The sequence below is a fragment of the Corvus kubaryi genome, unplaced genomic scaffold (genome assembly GCF_017639235.1).
Source record: "Corvus kubaryi isolate FWS band 111438036 unplaced genomic scaffold, C.kubaryi_AGA036_p1.0 37391, whole genome shotgun sequence".
NCBI lineage: Eukaryota > Metazoa > Chordata > Aves > Passeriformes > Corvidae > Corvus > Corvus kubaryi.
The window spans coordinates 11481216-11503042 of NW_024581130.1; the positions used below are offsets into that span (position 1 = coordinate 11481216).

A 21827-nucleotide genomic window follows, 5' to 3' on the forward strand; every position below is an offset into this window, starting at 1 on the left:
CCGCCCCGCTCCCGGTCCCGCTCCCTCACCTCTCCCCTCCCGCCACCAGGGGGCGCCGCGCGCCGCCGCTCGGCCGCGCCGCCCCCGCCTCCCCCCGCCGCGATTGGCCGGGCCGCGCGCGCCGCCGGCCGCCTGCCCTATATAAGAGGAGCGGGGGCGGGGCGTGCCCGCAGTCCGCGGGTGCTGCGGGCCGGGCGGGGACAAGATGGCGACGGTGCGGGCCGTGTGCGTGATGCGGGGCGAGGGGGCTGTGGAGGGCGTCATCCACTTCGAGCAGCAGGTGAGGGCATGATCGCGGCGCCGAGACCCACCGCCGGCGGGTGCGAAGCCCCCCGGGTCTCCCTCTTCATCCTTCTCCCCGTGGCCGGTGCGGCGGGAGGAACCGGGGCGGGCTCAGCTCGAGGGCGCTGCGGATCTAAATGGCTGCGGCCCTCTGGAGCTGCGCCGTCTCTCGTAGTCGCCTAAGGAGCCGCGGCGTCACTCGCACTCCCCCGTGAAAGTACGGGATCTTTCTGGAAGGCGCCGCCAGATAACGGGTACTCCTTGCGCTTAGTGATAAAACAGGGGAAGGAGTGTGTTTGAGGGGCTTAAACGAACACAAACATTCTGGACGATGTTGTGGGCTTGTGGCGCGGCCTCCAGTGCTTTCTGTCACCTTCGTTTGACACGGAGCCGTGTAATGCCAAAGTGCTTGTGGTGATAAATTCTCTCCTTTGAAGGGTACTGGACCGGTGAAAGTCACTGGGAAAATCACTGGATTGGCCGATGGGGAGCACGGCTTCCACGTCCATGAGTTCGGTGACAACACCAATGGTAAGATGTCCCTCCAGGCCCTCGGGTCACGGCTGAGAAGTGGCTGCTCAGCTCCAAAGAGCTGCTCGTGGTGATGCAGCAGCAGCTTGGGTCTCACGGCTGCAAATCTGTGTGAGGAGATTGAGACATTTCCCGAGGAATTGCTCCCTGGATAGTACTCTGAGCATGTTGAGGCTGGTGGTAAGCACTTACCTGAACGCTTGGATAACCCAGCGTTATGAAATAAAGCTGCTGGCTGAGCGTGGGACTTCTAAGTCTGTAGTAGGTGATTTATCTCCGGGGGATTAGCAGGGCACGGAACAGGAGAGGAGCTGTTTGCTGCTGCCGGGAGCGGTGTGGGAGCAGCAGGTTGATCCTGGGATCCTGCTTTGATGCTGTGCTGTGTTCCAGGGTGCACCAGTGCTGGCCCCCACTTCAACCCGGAGCGGAAGCAGCACGGGGGGCCCAGCGATGCCGAGAGGTGAGTCCAGGGCACGGACACTGCTGAGGGCTTGGGACGTGCCAGAAAAACCCCGGTAATTCCTGCAGGGTTCCCGAGGTCACTTAGCCACACTTCGGTAACTCCAGCAGTTTGTTTCTCTGAGAGTGTGGTGTGAAGTATCCTCCTGGGCATGCTCCTGGCTTTGTCATGGCTTGGGAGGAGGGGACAGCGAGGGCCTGATGCTCATGCTGGATATCTCTGCTTCAGTGGGATGTGAGACTGGGCTCTTCCATGGGAGCAGTTCTCACAGCCCAGTTCCCTTGGGTGGGTGCCAGAGGAAGTCCTGTGGCTCTGCGTGCTGGGTGTGGGGAGTGGAGCTGGGAGCAGGGCTCAGGCAGCCTGGCCTTGCACAGGGACCAGCCTGGCATCGGGATCAGCCTTGGAATGCCCACGTTGGTGTCCGTGAGTGCTCGTCGTGAGGCTGACAAATCCCACCTGAGCCACAGGCCGGGCAGAGCTGGCTGCGGGCCAGCTCCTGCATGACACAGCATGAAATGTGTGTCGGGGCCCTGGCAGCCACTGCTCGGGGCTAAAGGTTGGGAGTGCATGGACGTTGTGGCTGCTGGAGGCTTGGCAGATCCTGCACCTGCTGCATCGTGCCTGCTCAGGTGGCTGTGGGCAGGGGAATTCCTTAGGGGGGGGTGCAAGAAGTGGATGCTGCTTTTATCGGTATATAGAAACAATTAGAGTGAAGCTTCCTGGAAGCGTAAATCAAGCAAATTCCTTAAGGGAAAGCTGCCATTAACCCAGTTTTATAGGACTTGGTTAAAAATAAGGAATTTGTGCTGTGTAAGAAGCCAGTGGTCAGCCCTGGGCTGGCTGGGCTGGTCAGCCAGCAGGGATGTGTCGATGTTCCAGGTTCTGGATCTGGATAGAGGAGCCTGACAGAACTGGATCAGCTGCATTTTGAGGGAATGCTGTGCTTGGGGCAGGTGTGCAGGAGACACAACACACTGGAATGTCCAGAAGTCCTGTGAAAACTCCACTGCTGGAGGCTCAGTTCTCCAGGGAAGCCTTAGCAGAGATGTAGCTCTGATAGAAGCTGTGTGGGAGAGCCAGGTGCCAAGTGATGGGGCAATGCCAAACCGGAATAATCATCCCTGGTACTGGCTGGAACTGAGCAGTTCCTGCATTGCCTTTGACCTGTTGCCTGACAAACTGCTTTTCCTAATCCTCCTTAAACCAAAAGCTTGCAGCTGCCTGGGGAATAGCAGAGCTGTCATGGACAGCAAAAGCTCTGGGAACAGTAGCAGTGTTCCACCAGAAAGGTTGTTCCACTGGATTTGGGAGCCTTTGTTATGTTGTAACATGAAGTCCCAGCATTCCCTTGGAAGAGCTTTCAGTCCAGGCCACTCTTGTGAATTTTCTGTGTTTTTATGCAGGCACGTGGGAGACCTGGGCAATGTGACTGCCAAAGGAGGCGTGGCCGAAGTGGAGATCCAGGATCCCGTCATTTCCCTCTCTGGACCACACTGCATCATTGGCCGTACCATGGTGGTGAGTGGCCTTGGGAAACTCCAGAGCAGGGAGAGGGGATTTGCTGTTGCTGGGGATGCACAGAGATCCCTCTGTGTCTTAGTGTGGCACTTCACTGCCGTGAGCCCCAAGTCCCTGCCAGCCCTCTCTGACTCTGCCCCTGCCAGCTGTGGGTGCCTGCATGGCCCTGGAGCTGCTGGAGGCAGCTCATCTCTCAGAGAGGTCCAGTTGGAAGTTCTTAGCATGGATATCAGTTGGGCATTGTGTAATTAGTCTGGTGCTGCTGCTGCTACCAGGGGCAGAGATGACAGGATCCAGAGCAGTATCACTGAAGCTCCCTTCAATTCTCTTCCAGGTGCATGAGAAGCGGGATGACCTGGGCAGAGGGGGAGATAACGAGAGCAAGTTAACTGGAAACGCAGGGCCCCGCTTGGCCTGTGGAGTGATTGGGATTGCCAAGAGCTAAGTGTGGTACCTGCAGTGCTCTTCCATTGCTGCTCTTGCCCTTCCTCGTGCAAGCTCAAGATTGTCATTAATCTCCTGCTCCTCTGCATCCCGAGCAGCACTGACACGCTGGAGACTTGACAGAGTTTTGTATGATGTACATTCAATTAAAGTGTCCCTGACGGAACGGCTCTGTGGTCTCTGCTCACGCTCCTGCTGTCACCATTCCGTGTCACTCCCTGCTGTCGGAGGGAAGATGTGAGTAGTGCTCCTGTCCCAGACCCCGGATGAGTCCCACGCGCTCTGGCAAAGAGCAGCAGCCCCCAGGTGTGTCAGGGCTTCATCCTGGGGAAGGTGCAGCATCTGTAGGCTTCAAACTTGTGTAATAAATGTTCTGGGCAGATACTCCTGGTTCTGGCTGTCTGTGACCAGGGAATCACCCCAAACCTGCCCCTGCTGGGAAAGGGTGCCTGGGCTTCAGCAGGGGGGTGGTTAAATTGCATCCAGCAAGTTGTTCCAGGCAGTATCCCAGGCGTGACCACTGATGTGCCAGTGCCAGCCTCCATCCTGTTCTGGTGTGTCCTTTTGGAACAGATTTCAGGGTCTCTCTTAATGGAGAAAATGAGTCATTCTAATGAGGGCATGTATCCATGTTCCTTTCTTCCGTACTTAAGGATATTCACAAAAGTAGCAGGCTGTAGTTCTAGGTAGCCCCATTCAACCGAGGCACACTACTAAGGGAACTGGGCAGTAGAGCAGGAATACTGTAAAGATACTTTGAACTTACGTTCCCTGCTGCTGCCAGACCTCTGTGTGAGTCTTCACCGCCCTGTGCCTCTTCCAGCGGGCTGCCACTGCTGCAGAAGGTGGTAAGGAATTGTTCCGCAGTTTTCCAGGCTCTGCTTTCAAATCCCTACTGAGGCAGAGAATAGGGGTGGGAGTTGTGTGAACAGAGCAGCCTTGTGTCTCTCATTCTTGTCTCCAGCTCTTCAAGGAGGTGCTCTCAGTGAAATAAACCCACCTTACAGAGCTGGAGCAGCTTTTCCCGAGGCTCAAACCTCAATCTGTGGGACAAGGGGATGTCCCCTGGGCCTGGCAGGAAACAACCAGTGAGGACACAAGTTTTAACACATGGAAGTTGAGTTCACTACAATCTGTAAACAGGTTCTTTCTCTCTTTATTCTGCTATTGCAAGAACATAAAAATAGGTGTCCTCTCCCCAGTCCAGAGCTCCACAGTGGCTCTCCCACCCCGAGACAATTCCTTCTGCCGCAGGGCAGCTGTGAAAAAGGACTGATGTAAGGAAACAGCTGCCCTTCCCTTGGGGGAAAATCCCCAACTTTAAAGGTAGAACACACCTACAGCAAGGAGAAAAAAAAAAAAACACGGAATATGCACAGGATTCATACAAGTCTGCCCCTGTGCTGCTGCAGCTAAGGGGGCTCTGAGCCACGGCCGAGCTGTGTGTGGCGGGCAGGACTTCCAAAACTGTCCCTGCCCTGGGGATTGGCCACGGAGAAACTGCACCTGCCCTCGTCACAGGTGGCAGGACACAGAAGTGGCTCTGGAGAGGAGGTGGCACAATGCTAGGAACACCAGGAGCTGCCCTCTTGTCCCCAGCCCAGCGGGGCACAACCTACCTCTGGCAGGGTGAGGAGGGGCCAGTGTTCCTGCAGGAGCAGCCCCATCTCCATGGAGGAAGGGCCAAGTCCTTGTCCTTGTCCCAGCCTCGCCTCGAGAGCCAGGCTGGAATTGTGGTGTCTCCGAGGTCTCACTTCCCAGCGAGTACAAAAGCGGTGGAGCGGGTGCTGTCCAGCCCAGCAACACTTGGTAACATCAGAGCAGACGGTCATTGCCTGAAGGGGTCACTTTGTAAAAAAAAAGGCAAATTAAGGGCAACGGGAACCACGGAACCGGGGGCGGGGGGGAGGAAAAAAAATTAAGCAAAGAATGGATTGCATTGCAAACACTGAAACAGTTAACTCTGCAATTAACATCTTAAAACTAACTTTTACCCGGGGTGGTCAAGTAGCTCATTAAAATGCAGCAATCTAAAACTCCAGAGGACTGTTACAAATAAAAATTCACTTCTGTGAATCGCTACACAAACAGATAGATTTCCTTTAACAAACAGAACCAAACCAGTCTAATTTAGACTCCAGTACAGCGTTAACAGTTCCAACTTTAGGCTGTTGAACACTCCTTTTCCACTTCAGTGCAGCGTAGGAAGAATAGCACACGTTAAAAGTTTGTTACGAAAATAGAGTTTATTAAAAACACATCCCTATTGTTTTGAGGAGCTTTCACCGTTACCTTTTCTTAAATTAAAAAAAAAATAGAAAGCACTTCTACTTCTGATTCGTAAACTTTTTAAAGTCAAAACTTTAAAAAAGTTACAGCAAAAATGGGTAATATTTTAATCATCTCTTCAGTATTTTATGTTATGTTGTGGCTATTTTAAATAGAAGGGAAGCAATCAAATTGCTCACAGTGCCCCGGCGTCGGGGGCGCAGGGGCGGAAGCGGATTTACAGCACTGTACAACTAAAGCTCGACACTCCAAGCCGGGCTGCAGCCCTAGCGCGGCGCCTCCACCACGGAGCCCGTGTCCTTGTCCGCCTGTTCCAGGGATGAGGTAGCCTCGGGTGCTGACTCCGGTGCAGGTTTCACACCTGCGGGTTCAGCGTCTCCTGCAGCGAGTTCTGAAACAAGTTCCGCGCCCTCCGCTTTGCTGCTGTGGGGCTCGTGGTTTTTGTCGCTTTCTGCCCTGTCTGTCACCTCTGGCTTTTCCTTGCCGCGGGTTTCTTCCTTGTCTCTACGAGACTCCCGATCCCTGGAATCCCTCTCCCTGTCTCGGTGGCCGCTGGAGCGCCTGTTCCTGTCCTCCGAGTCCCTGTGCCTGTCGCGCTCGGGGCTGCGGCGTCCCCAGTCTCGCCTGTCGCGGCTGCCCAGCCGCTCGTGCTCCCGGTCGTCGCGGCTGCCGTAGCGCTCCCGGTCGTTCTCTACCCGGTTCCCAAAGGATCTCCTCCCGAACCGCTCCTGGTCTCTGTTGGGCGTGAACTGCCTGTCGTTCCTGAACTGCCGCCCGTCCCTGTTCTCCTCAGGGCCGCTGGGCCCGCCGCTGCCCGGGCCACCCCCGGGCCGCACGAAGTGGCCGGGAGGAGGGAAGGGGGTTTTCATTCCGTGCGGGGGAGGCATTCCAAAGCCGCCGGGGCCCGGCGGGGGCCCTCTGTGCATCATGTGCGGGGGCATGTGGCGCGGGGGCATCATCGGGAAGCGCGGCAGCGGCGGCGGCGGCATCCCAGGCGGGCGCTGCAGCGGGATCAGCCCGGGCCGGGCGCCCAGCAGCCCCGTGGACGGAGTCTGCAGCCCCACCACGGGCGCGGGCGGCGGCGGGGCCACGCCCTGGGTGCCTGCAAGGAACACACAAGGGACAGTCAGAAGCTGGCAGGAGGGGAACACGCGTAACTTCAAACCCAACCTGCACTGAGCCCGGGAAAACAGCACCCCGGAGCTTGGAGCGGAGCTTCCTGTGCTCTCCACGCACTGCCCCGGCAGCAGCAGCCGCAAACACCCCTTTGTGTGCTGCTGGCAGCAATGACCGTGCCCAGGGCAGCAACTCATCCCTGATCCCAGAGGCTTCCTTCGCAGAGAGCCTTTGCCCTTGTGCAGGTCAGGGCGCCCCCTCAGCCCTCTGCAGCTGTTTTGCTTCCAGGCAAAAATACCTCGCCCCCTCCTGCCAGATTGAAACATTTCCCTCTGCTACAAACAGCAGCTGAACACCCCAGAGCCGCAGGGCATCAGCAAGAGGCTCACGCACAGAGGCAGCAGAGAGGAGGCTGGAATACGGCTGGAGCACAGCTCCATTTGCCATCCCAAAGAAAAGGGACACAACAAAGATTCATTTCATTAGAATAAACCTCGCCCTGTAAACTAAAAGGAAACACAACAGGTCATTCCTGGATTCTATTTTTTTTAGTAGTGTCTCATCCTTTATAGCACATATCCAAGCACCAACTACTTTCCAGTTTTATTCCCACACTCTTCATAGGAGGAAAAAACTCCCTCTCCACCACACTGTCAGATAAAGCTCAACCCGAAGCTCCCAGACACCAACACGAGCCAGAAGGAAGGAGGAATTCTGAGCTCCAGCTCAGGCCTTCCCATCCCTGGGCAGGTGCCTCCTCAGTCTGAACCAGGAACACTGTCCGGTGTTCCTAGAGCCCTCACACTGCTCCCATCTGCTCCTGCTCACCAGCACCTCCTGCCCTGGAAACACAGCCCCTGCCTGGGTAAAACCAGAATGGGAAACACTGTGGAAATTCACGCTGGAATTAGTGCCACCAGTGAAAACTGCACGTGGGTGCAGCTTTATGAGCAGCCACACCATTTCCCCCTCAGCTGCCGTGGTGTCCCTCTCTCCCTCCCTCCTCCGGCTTCGGCTTCGGCATTTGTCCCCCAGACAGAGCCGAGCCTTCTGTGCTGCCTGCTCGCCGCACCACTGACTTTTAGGGACATCTTTGACAGAAACCTTTTCACCTGAGTGCTCTTTAAATAAATTCATATTGGAAGGAAATGGTGTTTTGCCAGCGAGAAGACTTGTGTGGCATCTTCCAGTCTGTGCTATCCTCTCCCCTTCCCCCTCCAAGCAGTCAGACACAGCTCCATGGGTCACACTCTTGGAGAGAAATGGTCCAGTACCAACAGCAAGTCTTCCCCCTTCCTGCCTCTGAAATGCAGAGCCTTTCCCCCTCCTGGTCAATAACCAGGTCTGTCATGAGCCAGTTTAAACTCGCCCTATGACAGAAGTACAGATTTTACAACACAAGACACGTAGTTAATGATGTCTCCCAGGATTTTGAGGTTTGGGGACATTCTTGTAGCTACAAACACCTTTTAATTTTCCTCAGAAGATTAAAACAAGACAGAATTGAGTAACTGAGAACTACAGAGCTGAAGAAGTTAAGCCTATGCTTCTGCTTAGAAGCAGCAGAGCAGATGTGGGTTTCAAGAGCATGAACATGAGGTTTGTGAGAGAAGTTTCACATTTACTAAGTACAAGTCATTTAATTTCTCAGCCTTATTTCTACTCAAACTGCAGCACTGAAGCGACATAATGGTACCTGGAACTCCTTCATTCTGAACTGCATCGGCCAGAGAGCTGCACACTCTTTATTTAAATTTAAATATCAACCTCCTTCAATGCTGAGGCTAAAGCAACTGTAGAAGAACTACTGGAGTTTCCTCACTCTGCTGACAAATCAGGCACCAATTAAAAACTTACAGAGCTGTCCAGAAACACATCCCAGTTTACTGAAAATGCCCAGGGAAATTCATGGTACAGACACACCATGTCTGGGGCAAGTTAAAGCCCTCTGTTGGTTTAGGAAGTACCTGACTTTGGAGTAACTGGGTAAGAACTCCCTGAGCTCCAGGAGAAAGCCTGAGGTGATTTCCTGACCCAGCTTCTCCAACTGGAGCCGGTTCCCTCACTCCTGACACCTGCTCCTCTGTCCCAATGTGCAAAACCACACCTTGCCTTCACAACAGATTTTACTGGTTTCGGAGGAGCAACCATCACACGCCAAAGTGTCCCAAATTTCATCACTTGACTCCTACGACACAGCCCAAGTGCTCTGGCTGGCCTCAAGTCTCTTCTGTCCAGAGAGGGCACAGGAGTTGTCCTTACTGCTTTGATAAATTAGGTATGAAGCCAGATTTCCATGTCACTGTGATCCAGAGCTGATCATCATCTCTCCCAGCTGGACAAAGCCCACATTCCCTTGGGATAATTCCCATGTCACCAGTGCTGACACACCTGATTTACTTTTACACAAACTCTGCTCAGTAAGCAGTTACAGTAACTCACAACCCCTTACGTCACTTCCCAGCAGGTGAAGCTCTGTGGTTTCTGTCTGTCCCAGCACACAAACCTCACGGAAACACACAGAACAAGCCAAAAGCTCATGGATCCAGCACAACAGCATAAGGTTTTCACTCCAGTTTGAAGCTGCTGCTCTACAACATTCTGCATGTTCTCCAGCGGGGAATGTGGCATCCTACAGCTAGAACGTTAAATACTGCCAGGGAATTCTTGAGAGAGGGACCATGTTTTAAGTCTGGTGGATTTTTGCTGGAGTTTGATACAGGATCTTTCAGACCAGGTCAAGACTAAAGAAAGAAGCCTAAACAAAAGGGCCTAAGTATGGAGTCACAGCTGAAATAACTTGCCAAAAATCCCAACATTTTGTGACAGTCACAGTCTGAGGGGCTCAGAGAATGCTGCATTTGTGTTTTATGATTTAATGCAGACTACAGAAATCACTTCAGAACAAACTGCCAGGGGAGCAAAGAAGAATAACTGAGCTTGCAGTACCGGGAAGTGAATGCCAAGTTCGATGGGAACTCCAGAATAACTAAACTTTGGTTACCTGTTATGATCCTTGTAAGAATTTGGCTAAAAAGAGCACTAGGATCAGAACCTACAACTGCTATAGGGTGTATTTCATCAGGATAATACATCACAGAATCTGAATATTCCAAATACAGCATCTGCAGTTTATTATTGGCCTGAGTTACAGCATTTGCTCAGTGCTGGGAACACACTGGCCAATCCCAAAGGATTTAAAGGCTGTCATTTCTTGCAGCGGGCACACGTCAAAGGAGCCTACAAATACCTGCTCTGCAGATCATTTTAAATTCCCTGGGCACACACTCATTGAGCCATCACAGCCTGGACTGTCCTGTTCCCATGAACAACAACAAGGTGTAACAGCAGAGAGTGAGGTCAAGGGCACAACTAAATCACAACAGCCTGAGGGTGGGCTTTAGAAAAAAAACCCAAAAATCCAGACCCAATGTCCAAGAGGCATCACTCCTCTGAAGCACAACCACGTCCTGGTTGGAAGGGATGAAGGAATTACAGTGGAGCCACAAAGGAAATCAGTGGAGTTGAGACAGTACTTATGAAAGGGTATGAAATGTTACAATAATCCGTTCAGAATTACTTTGTAACACGTCTTCCACAGAAAAGCTGAACCCAGAGAGAGAAGCAGCATTTTTTGAAGTTACAGAAGTTATCAAAGAGCTCCTGTGTTCCGTAGGGATTGCAGGAAGTGTTCCCAGGCCAGAAGAAGTTTGGATCTCTCCCACAACCTCGTCCCAGCAATTTTCATCCCTTGAGTCCAGCCTGCTGCAGGAGCTCTCCCATCCTGCCCAAGTACCCGGAGCACATTTCCTCATCCTTCCCAGGACACTCTCTGGCCTCCCACATGCACAGCTACACCCAGTGCATGAGTGACTCAAAGTGCTTTTGAGAAGTTTAATTTGTGCTAACCTGCTGAAAGCCACAACAACTGATATTAACCTTTTAATTGCATTAATCTTTAATCGCATAAAATATTATAATCTGTGTCTTCTGCTTTTCCTGTCTCTTTTATCAGATTGAACAGTGCCCTGCAACTCCAGAATGTTCAGGACGGGTTTTAGATAGCTCTTTAATTATAAATAACTTCTTGAAATTAGACACTCCCCAACATCAGATGCTACTGCTTAGGCAAACACACGGATCTCAGCCATTACTCCAGGACTGCTCTGTGAGCTCAAAACCCCTGCCCTCACTGACAGAAGTCACTCTGACCACATGGAGAACTTTATCTGCCTCAAATCCTCAGTGAACGAGTTAACAAAAGCAAAGGGTAGTTCTTGATTTCCAACTTTCTCACATTCAGCTTCCTTGTATTTTTAAGAATACAAGGCAGCTGCTGGCCAAGGAACTGATCTGGGTGTCTAACTTAGTTCAGTCTTCATTTTCTAAAACCTTTTCGTTATGTGTGCAGACACACAGCAAAGGGCAGAGGAACCTCATACATTCCAAAGGCCTGGAATATGAAGTTCAGGTTATGCTGTCCAAGACAGTCCTGTGAAACTCCAAAACTCTGGCAATACTGTGCTACCTTTACAGAAAGTGTCGTTCAGCGGGAAGGTGTGAATTTCTGCAACTCCTAACAAAATTCCCTGGCTCCATGGTGTCAACACAGAGTTTCTTAAGCTTTTCTCTGTTTTGAAAAGGGTCTCTGTCAAGTTTTCAACATGAAGGATACATAAATCATTAGTCATGGATGGAAAATTCAGCCCTCACATCCAATAGAGCAGTGACCTCTCAGGGAGACAAATCTTTGGTTTTCTTCCGTGATCACTGTAAAGTTCTGGGCAGAACCCCACTAACACAGAATTAGCTTTTTCATTCATTTCTTACGCTCTCATTTAGAGACCTAAAATCCCATAAATGCAGTAATCTCACTAAAATTTGTAGGTAACAAGTGTCTTTGAGTAAATTCTTGACACTGGCCCATCCAAAGCCATCATAAAATAAACATTTAGCAGAGCTCTGGGGCAGTTCACACTCCCTGTCAAAATCTGACCAAGTCTGTGTCGTATTAGGAAAAGTAATTTATACAACCTACCCCCAATTAACTTGGGTTTGCTAGTCAAAAAGCCATTTGCTAATATTTAAATAATATATTCTTACAAAGGTTTCAAAACCTGTCCTACCGCAGGGCTGAATAAAAGGGTTTGGTTTTCTATTTTATTAAAATGATTTATTTCTTACATAAAAAGAATGTACCCCATCCTCAGAGATTTCAAAACCGCACAAAAATAGTTTCTCTGCATGTTAATTTTATATATGTAATAGTTGAGTCTAAAACCTGGTCACTATGTCATACAGATGTGCTGCTGTAAGTTCATTTTCTACACTATATAAACCTTCACTTGTTAAAAGTGGGACAGCATTTGAGTTTGTAACTTACACATTATGGCTTTGTTTCTTCAGAAAACAGATCTTCAATAATAAAAATTATTGACTGCTCCTTCTCTGCAAAACTAAGCCTCTAAAACTGATTTCAAAGCCAACAGTAGGACAGAAATTTCAGCAAGTTGAGAAAAATGTGCTTCCCTTTGCCCTGGAGTCAGTAGCCAAGTCAAAATGGTATTTTATATGTAGGGAACAATGAAGTGCAGAACTTACCCAAGAGGAACTTACCAAGGAGTGGAACAGCCTGGGTGACGGGAGCAGGGACATTGGTAGGTGCTACAGGAGGTGGAACAGTGCCATAGATTTTGGAAGTGTCGGTACTTTCAGCATTCCCTCTGCCTCCAGAAACTACTGTCGGGATGGGATTTCCTACGTTCGACTCCTTTGTAGTGTCCTCATTCCCACCAGTTGCTGTAGCTGAGGAATAAGGCAAGGACACATTGAACACCATCCAGCAATTCCTGCAGGATCCCTGCCTTCCACAGGGCCCAACACTTACAGTTTGGGATGTTCACTGCCGGAGTGTGCGGGACAGAGACCGGAGGAGTTATGGGAGGCGGTGGCCCGGGAGGAAGGAATCCTACAAAAAGCACAGGAGAGCCCTGAGTGCCCCCGTGGCCCAGCACCCCGTGCAGCTGGTGCAGCTCCGGGCCCAGCAGAGCCCGGGCTGGCGCAGCCCCACAAACCTGGAGGTAAATGCAGCGGGTTGAAGCCGGGCCGGAGGAACGGAGGCGGCGGTGGTGGCGGCACCCCGGGGGCAAATCCAGGAGGGGGGATTCCTAAAGGTGCTGTGAAAGCAGGGGGCTGGAGTGCACCAACCACGGGAGGCCCTGATGGATGGGGTGGAACCTAGGAAAAAGGAAGGGGAAAGATGGGTTACCCCAAGAGCGCCCAAATGATTCTCTGTCCTGCTGGGGACCTCTGCCTTTGTCCAGCTCCACCAGGACACCTCAGCGACCTCAAATTCCTCTGCAACAAGGGGGGGGGGACTTGCACAAAAGATCTAATTAGCTCTCTCCCATCACTGAAAATACCAACACCAGTCCCGTCTGCCTTTGTAACTTCTTTGAAAGAGAAAAATTCTCCTCTGTGCTAAATGGGTACTAGTGCATGTCAGTAACTCACCTCCACATACCCCTCACACAGTGCCTGGGATTCATTTCCATCCACCAGCATGGATTTCCATACAGGATCCACTGGAATACTCACAACTTCAGGACAATTAAAAACCTCTGCTTGTCTCTTTCTCACTACCTGAGTCTGCACATTAGAGTGACTCGTGTTTCCTTTTTCTTTAATTCTGATTTATATCAAGCTCCGAATTTAAATAAGCTCTGATTCAAGGGATTCTACTACTTTAATATTGACAAGAAACTATTGATATAAAAGTAGTGGAGCATCTGTCAATAAGAAAAGCTTTTAGAGGAAAATTAATTAGTAAAACAAATAATAAAAAAAAGCCAATCACAAAACCTGAAGATGCAATTCGGCCCTCTCTAACAAACATTCTACTGCAGGGATTTCTCTGTGACTGAGAGAACGGAGTTACCATTCATGGCATTTCCCCCCCTCCCTGAATTATTACTTTAAGTGAGATCTTGTTTATTTATGTGGAACAACTCTGACCTGTGGAGGAGGTACTGTTATTGGTGCAGGCATGGGAACAGGAATTGGGACAGGTAAAGCTTTGGGAATAGGTGACACTGGTTCATTGTGTGCAGCTTCTGCGCCTCCATTCTGAGCCACTTCATTCTCAGACTTCTTGGGAATTCCCTTCCACTCTGTCCAAAACAAGATCCCAACAGACATGGGTCAGACAAGCAGTGCTACGCAAAACATGCTTGGTCACATTTACAAAAATGACCTAATTGAAAATACTCGGATAATAAGCAGCACAGAGCTAAGATGCATCGATACAGATTTCTGACAATAAAAATTCCAAATTCATTTAAACACAGCAAAATCTGAAACAGCAAATAAAATTGTTCCTTTCCATAGTTGTTTAACAATCCTTTGCACTGACAGTGTTTACACATGCCCAGGACTCTGCTACATTATCTGTGACAAAAACTGTAAGGCTTTGTGGGACAAGCTTTCCAACAGGTGCATTCTATTGCTCTCGGGCACGAAGGCAGCAGCTTTTTCACTAATTTGAGAACTCATTTCTAAAAAACCCAACATCTTCAAGTCCAAAACAAAGGAAAGGAGAATACAACTATAAAGAATTGCAGCAAATAAGAGAAACATCAAATATAGCTTTAAATTTAATTTACAGAAGAAATCCAGCTCCTTTTGTCTGTCAGAACTTCCTGGGAAAAGCCAGCTAAGCACAAAGAGGGATCAGTGAGGGGGCACTTTGGGAAAGAGAAAAGCACTGAGAGGACTGGAACACACCGACATTATGTCCATCATGTGTTACACTTCCATTTAAAACACACACGTTGAACTGATTTTTGTGTGTTCAGCATGAAGAGATGCTACAATTAGAGCATATATACAAGAATCACCAGCTAACTGGGCAAACTGGACAGAAATGGCCAAACCCTGAAATGAAGGTCCAGTAACAGAACTGAACATGCAGTAACACTGTACCTGGGCTAAGGGTCTCATTGTCCAACATTCCTCCTTCACAGAAGCTTTCAAGATCTTCAGGTTTGACTTTGTCCCATGGTATGTAAGTCACACCCAATTCTACATCCCAATACTGCTTGTAGTCTGGCTTTATTCCTTTATTCAGAGCCCAGGCAATCTTGGGGGATGTGAAAATAACAGTGGTCAGCAAAATGTTTCCATTTTAATGGATTTAATATTTCATTCGCACAAAACAGCATTTGAGGGTAAAAAGCAAAAAGCACAAGAGAAACAGCTACAAAACTCTGAACTTAAGTTTTTTTTTAAGGCAGACTTAGTTCCTATTCCTTGGCTTGACTCTTGCACACCATTTGTAAAAATGTATAAAGCCAGCTTCCTCTGATGTTCCCCAGCCGCTACAGTTAATTCCATTTCCCTTTGGAGGACAGTGTCACACTAATATGACATTCTACAGAAGGAAGAAGTTTACTAATTGATGCATACTTCCTTATTTATTAGTACTCTTTTAGGGTTATCAGATGCAATGAAACTCTGTTATGAGACAAATAACTGGCAACAAGAAACACACAGTGCCAGTCCCCTGTAACGAGCAAAAGAACACCATTTCTGCTGATTAAACAGACAATTACTGGCAATCTTTCAAGGAAACTGATACAAGTTCCACTGAAAATCCCACTACAGACCAGGAACAGCAATTCTCAAAAACCGGTTCACTCCCGTATTTTTTCAGAATTTTACAGAATACCATCTCCAGAACACATACACGTCTGCAACCCCCCAAAGCCCAGCACAGACGAGACAGGATGACAGTAGTTACAGCAGCTTTGGAAAGCCTGACATTTTCCAAGCAGTACCTTGATGGATTTCTGGTTGACTTTGAAGTTGCCTCGGCTCAGTTTCTGGAGGGCTCTGTTGGCATCTTGTCTGTGCACCATGACAATGTAGGCACATCCTCTGGGCGGTATCATCTGGGTGGGGTTTAAGGGAAAAAGCTCATTTTGCAAGTAACAAACCAGTGAACAACACACAAATGCTCAGTTACCGCAAAATGGGACATCAGCGGGTGTTCCAAAAGGGGCTATGGAAGTATGGAGGGGGATGTTGGTTTAAGAGGCTAAGAAAGCCCCTATCTTCTGGAAATACACATTTCTAGTGAACTAAAACTTCCACAACTTCTGAAAACTTCCACAACTCTAAAATACAGCTGATTTTTGCATATTTAATCCTTTCAAATTGCTGAACAATAGTGTTCATGTAAATTCTAAGGTCTGGCAATTAGTTACTTTGTTGGAATGCACACTAGTATCCCCCTTCATTCTGCCAGCTGCACCTTCACATTCAGTTCTAGCTCCAGATTCGGAATAATTTTTACTTGTAATTAATGTGAGGAAAAAATTCCTATGCTGTTTTACAAAATTTGGGAATAGGAAGAAAACTAGGCACTTCTTTTCGTTTGTTTGAATGAATGAAATTTTTGAAGTTACCGGAACAGCTATAATTTATATATAAAATATCCTTAAATACAGCAAAATAAAACAATCGTTCCCCGTGTTTATGGCTAAAATGACAGAAGAGCAGCAAGAACACCAGCTGAGAGTCCACATTCCTATAATCAAATAAAATGAAGCAGCCAAAGAACTCAGAAGCATGGGATGTAATTCTGCAGCCACCTCCTCACTTGCCATTCCTTGTTCTCCAGAGAAAGCAGGATTTTTATGAAAATGGGATAATCTTCTGTATTACCTCAGGAGCATTTTTATATTGCAGGAAACCAAAGCAGCTTCCCTCTTGTTTGTGTGTAACTCAGCCACATGAATTGAGTGTACATACTGAAAGCACAACATACAGGAAACAAGAGCCCAACTCTTTGGAGTGTGTCAGAAATAACTCTGCCTCACAGAAGCCTGCAGAGATGTTCTGCACCCAAGCACATCAAAGCGGCTTTCACTGCACCCCTTATACTCACATTGATCGACTCAATGGGGCCAAACTCCTCCAAGAGACTTCCCACATCCTGCTGCGTTGTCCTTTTGTCAAGCTGTCCTACCCAGAGTGTGGTACTGCAAACTACAACCAGGAGTTAGCACAGGTTGCCAGAGCCATTACTGACACAAGCTCCTTACAGGACAGATAACCAACACTTATCTCAGCCCATGCTAAATTCAGGGTAGTAACCAGGGAAGGAGCTCAAGGCATCCCACTGGCTGCAGATGACTGCAGCAACGTTTAATACTCATCCAGATTTTCCAGCTGAGAGATACAGAACTGCAAACTTTGACAGCCAATGTCACAGACTCTGGGAAAGCAGCACATCTCACAGCACTGCCAGGTAGCTTCCACTGAACAGCTACCAGGGCTCCGCAGGCCTTTACACCCCTGGGACTCTCATTCACCAGGTCTTGGCTCATTAAATAGCTCAGGTTTTTGTCTCTTGTATATAAGAAAGAATGTTTTTATTGCACTTGATGACCTTGGAGAAGACTCCACACTCCCAAGGAATATTCAGAAGACAACTACTATGTTTGGTCTATAAACACTGGCAAAGCCAGGATTATTTCAGAAATCCAAACATTAGCCTGTGTGTTTTCCAGGTCAAAGCTCCCCTTCAGGTTGGAGAGACACACAAGACTGAATACTTAGAAAAACTGTATTGATCTACAATTAACTCAAATTCTTTTTGTTCAATCTACTTTACCTTATATGTCTCAAAGGAAGGAAAATAAGAACATGGGGTTTCAGTATTTCCTTTTCTCATTTTACAGCCAAGATATTTCCAACTTGGAGATACTCCAAAAATGCTAAACTGTCTGTTATGAGTAAAGGAAGTACAGGAAGTGCGGTGAAATTCCTACCAGGAATCACAAGGCTGTTAATTTCTATTCTGTTTGGATGAGCCTCGGAAACCACAACAAGTAGCATTATATCCAAGGAACACAAAACCTTTGAAACTATCACCCAGAAAATGGCATTACTGGAACACACAGAGTTACACAACCACGAAGGGAGCAGACTCACCACTGACAGTCTCTGACTTGATCTGGGGGAGGCCTTTGGAGCGGCGCTCCCTCTCCCGCTCGCGCTCGCGCCGCTCCTGGGAGCGGGACTTGGGCGAGTGCCGGCGCCGGTCCCGGGAGCGCGACCGGGAGCGGCGGTGACGCGAGCGCCGCGAGCGCGAGCCCGACCGCGAGCGTCTCCTCTTGGGGGACCTGTTGAGACCAGAGCCACGGATGGTCAGTGCTTGTCACCCCGGCACTGACACACCACCTCAGTTAACTGCTTAAATACCCGAAGAGCTCTGTCCATAAAGGAATAAATCAATCCAAGCTCATTCACAGGCATTTAGAACTACAGTAAATTGCTGCGGTAGCTTATTGGTGCAGTTCAGCTGAACAGCTGATTCCTTTCCAATTTCTCATCATCCATTAAGTTTGTCTTGAAGCTGACCACCAAAACTGTGTCCACTTCAACACAGAAGAAGTTACACCTGCATCAACGAGGAAAATATTTAGTGCTTTTACAAAAAATGGCTAAAAAGGAGATTATAAATAAATTCTGCCACTGAAATCGTATTTTACATCTTGTTCAAGTTCTAAACCGCTCCAGGTGTGGAAGACCTTGTAAGCCTTCAGAGAAATCATGTGGAACTCCGCAAGGAGGAAGACTTGCAACTAAGTGGAGAGAGGAGCCAGATCTGCTCGGTCAGCTGGGATGTGACACACAAAGTCCCACAGCACGCAGATCACAAATGTTTTCATAAGGAAAGTGTTTTTAGAGCACAGGCAAAATTCACTATCACATTCTGCCTCCCTAAAATTTACTCTGGACTGACAGGCATGGAAGTTACTCTCTCCCATTAAGAGAGAACTGCACAGACACCAATTTTTCCCTGGAAGGGAGATGACTTTCACAGATTCATATATCTTAGAGTTGCTAATCTGCTTTTCTTTCCTGCGCTAAAAGAACTTTCACTCATTTACCTTGATGCAGATCTAGATCTTGATTTCCTACTGTCAGAAACATGCCGTTTTCCCTCCTGAATGGGCGGCTGTTCCACTTCCATATCCTAAAACACAAAGTTGACTGGCGTTATGGGCGAGCAGCACAAGCATTTTATTTCTTCTTATGCTCAGACTAAATTAACAGCACTAAAAATACACTGAATATTCAAATGTGTGAAATTAAGGAGTAACGTGACTCAAAAGCTTCACTCTGTGGTCGCTAACAGGGAGAAGGTCCAGTATTGCATGTACTTAATACAGCCACTGAAAAGACATCACGGAAATAATTTACACAATTCTCATTTTCAATTTGCTAATTATTGCTTTTCCACATTTTACCCTATTTCAGCACCACCTGCATCATCTCCACAGAATATGATTTTATTCCTTAAGATCAGTCAGTGAATCCTGCTCCATCATCAAAATCCCAGGCAAAGTGAGGCCTACCGCAACTTTTCAGAAGCCTGAAGTACACTGGAGACAGGAACGGGGTTAAGTCCTGGAGCTATCCAACTGTCTTCCCAGCAGAGCCAGCCTCGTAGCCGGCCGTGTCCTGGTCATCCTGACATTTCTGCTCAGGACAATCCGCACGCATTCGCGAAAGACACGTACGAGAGCATTTAAGTCGGTTTGTTCACTGTAACGGCTGCTCACCTGCTGGTGGGGTTTCTGCAGGTGTGGTTCAGCCTGGACTGGGAAAGGAGACTGGAAAGTCGGCTGCACTGGTGCTGCTGGAGGCATCACTGGCTGAGCCATGGGTGGGAACTGAGGGGTAGGCAGGAGACCAAAACCTGGCATTTGCCCATTAGGAGGGAGCGGCACCTTGGGAGAAGGAAAAACACATAGAATTCCAGCTAGGAGAAGAAATCACATTTGCTTTCCCAGCTGGCTCAAGTAAAGTTTTATGTCTGCTCAAAAGTCTCAACAAAAGGGGGAAAGATGAAGCAGGCCAAGCATTAGGGTGTAGAAGTAACAATCTTGTCCTTCAAAGCCTGACTAGGACAGACAACAAAAATACGTTTCTTTGGCAAGATGGAGGGCTAAGCACATTCACTCTTCACCAACAGGAAAACCACTTCCTTACTTCTGCACCAAAGAAAACAGCAAAGGATAGAAAACACAACAGGGGGACAAGGGAAAAACCTGGAGTTACCTGGTGCCGCATCGGATCCTGCTGCATTCCCATCATCCGCTGCTGAAAAGGATCCATATTTGGGAGCTGAGGAAATACTGGCTGTTGCATGCCTTCTCCTGGAAACCCACTAAAACCACGAATATTTTGGTAAGACAAGTCAGTAGATGCACAGATTTTGTTGTCTTTATTTTACAGATTTCTATACACATTTACACATTCTTGCTGTTACTTCAGACAGAACAATTATCTTTACTATGATCCCATTTCCAACAAAAAAAAAAAAAAAGCAAAGGAAGAAAGAGTGGGTTCCTCATCTTTCCTCCACTCAAAGAGTAGTCCTTTCACATTTGAAGAGATGCTACAGAAAGGTTAGAGCCTCTCTCCCCCCGTACTTATATGAGCTTGCTAAAGATCTCAGCCTACAGAAACATTTCAGGAAGCTTTTCTGCCTTAGGCTAATTCTCTTCCTTCGCGGTTCCTCTTGTGGGAACAAAAGAAGCAATGCTTTTCTCCTCAAGGAAAAGAAACTGGCTGTACTTCTGCTGTAAGAAAATACTTTGGTTCGGGAGGAAATAGGGCAGAGGAGAAGGGGGTGTGTATCACGTGAGGATCACAGCGATGCCCATCGCTTCCTGATTCAACACACAGAATGGACAGTGCTCAGGGAATTCTGGAGGTCTGCGCAGGTAACAGGACCTGCTTGCAGGATGCAGCCTGTGCAAGAAACTCAGCAGGATGTCAGGGGGATAAAGGAATTTCATGGTGACGGAAAATGGAACTTTGCAGCGTTCAAAGACAATTCTGAGAAGATTCTGGACATATCAGTATTTTATAGAGAGAATTACTCAGCTTGCATGCCCAGATTGGGAACACTGGAATCCCACCCTCAGGGACATCTTGCACAGCTGTGAGGTACTACGGACAGAGGCTCTGAAGTACTACCAACAGAACATACACATGCCCACAAGCCTCCAGCTGGGCAGACACAAGCGGTGGTTATGTTTGAGCTACCTCATCTTTCTGTACTCCAGAGTTCCATCTGTATTCTAAGGCAAATACTAGCAATTTCCTTCAAAGGCACTTAAATGAACTACTACTTGTGGACATAAAGTGCTCAAGGTGAGAGACACAGTCAGAAAGCTGATGACAGAGTTAGTGGTTCTGGTTTTGAGAGCAGGGTTTAGATGCAGATACAGAGAGTAAGACATGGGGCCACATACTGAAGCAGGGAAAAAAGAAATACGGACTAACCCCGGCATTGAGCACCATCCAGCCTGTGCACTGAATGAGAGAGAGGTCCTGTGGAAAAAACTGGGATGTGGTCATGTCATTCCAGACTTTATCATAATGCATAGCAAAAGGGAAACGGGAGTCTGAGCTTGCTTGAGTGGGGACTGAATGTTTGCCAACATAAAGCTGTAAAGCCAATTTTCCCTTCTTGAATACTTAAAACTACCACAATGTTTGGAATAGCAGCTTTTCCCCAGCCAGTAAAGTGATCCAGTGATGCCCTGACACACTCAGTTGTACAGTAAAAACACGGAACTCATCTTGTAACCAAAACTGAGCTTTTCTCTACAAAACACAGTCCTCCATCTATGAGGCAACACAGATCTACACCAGATCACCAAAGTAACAAGACACAAAAATCACCCCACCAAAAACTGTTGACAGTGTTTTAAATTTGGACTGTAGCAGTTAAACACTGAACTAACTTGGAATTTTCATCTACTTTCTAACCTAAAAATGTCTTAGGACAAAGATTCCTTAGTTTTATTATGACACAGAACTTACAAAGCCGGCTGAGACACTGAAGGGGAAGGAGCTGAATCTTCTTTCTTTGAATCTTCCACTGCTTCTGGTTCATCATCATAGTCAAACCGATCTAGCAACTTCTGAAAGAAATCACATTGGGACAACTATTTTTTCTGTATCTTACACAACTGGCAGCCAAAATATCTTTATTATCATAAGTCTTACAACATATGTAAGCTCTGAAGCTAAAGACAAGATTAGAATTGGGGAAAAATAGAAATCTGTATTCCGATACAAAATAAAAACTGTCCAAAACCAG

The 21827-nt window shown here is 48.1% G+C and overlaps 2 protein-coding genes across 3 annotated transcripts in view; one reads left to right on the forward strand and one right to left on the reverse strand.

Moving 5' to 3' along the window:
* The first annotated feature begins 151 nt into the window (after positions 1 to 151).
* Positions 152 to 3619, forward strand: SOD1 (superoxide dismutase 1). The gene is made up of 5 exons (XM_042037999.1): positions 152 to 280; positions 720 to 813; positions 1204 to 1273; positions 2677 to 2791; positions 3126 to 3619. The coding sequence occupies exons 1-5, from the start codon at positions 206 to 208 to the stop codon at positions 3234 to 3236; spliced, it is 465 nt and encodes a 154-aa protein (XP_041893933.1). The 5' UTR covers positions 152 to 205; the 3' UTR covers positions 3237 to 3619.
* A 1843-nt stretch (positions 3620 to 5462) lies between these two features.
* SCAF4 (SR-related CTD associated factor 4) overlaps positions 5463 to 21827 on the reverse strand; it is a 31005-nt gene continuing 14640 nt past the window's right edge. The window contains exons 8-21 of one of the 2 annotated variants that reach the window (XM_042037996.1): positions 21548 to 21648; positions 21005 to 21052; positions 19772 to 19880; positions 19273 to 19440; positions 18598 to 18683; positions 17636 to 17826; positions 16587 to 16687; positions 15475 to 15588; positions 14621 to 14777; positions 13655 to 13809; positions 12715 to 12877; positions 12528 to 12608; positions 12257 to 12445; positions 5463 to 6626 (exon numbers count right to left, since the gene is read on the reverse strand). In XM_042037996.1, the coding sequence (XP_041893930.1) occupies positions 5791 to 6626; positions 12257 to 12445; positions 12528 to 12608; positions 12715 to 12877; positions 13655 to 13809; positions 14621 to 14777; positions 15475 to 15588; positions 16587 to 16687; positions 17636 to 17826; positions 18598 to 18683; positions 19273 to 19440; positions 19772 to 19880; positions 21005 to 21052; positions 21548 to 21648 (2499 nt within the window). In that variant the 3' untranslated portion in view covers positions 5463 to 5790. The remainder of the gene's footprint in view (positions 6627 to 12256; positions 12446 to 12527; positions 12609 to 12714; positions 12878 to 13654; positions 13810 to 14620; positions 14778 to 15474; positions 15589 to 16586; positions 16688 to 17635; positions 17827 to 18597; positions 18684 to 19272; positions 19441 to 19771; positions 19881 to 21004; positions 21053 to 21547; positions 21649 to 21827) is intronic. The other variant, XM_042037997.1, reaches the window with a different exon arrangement.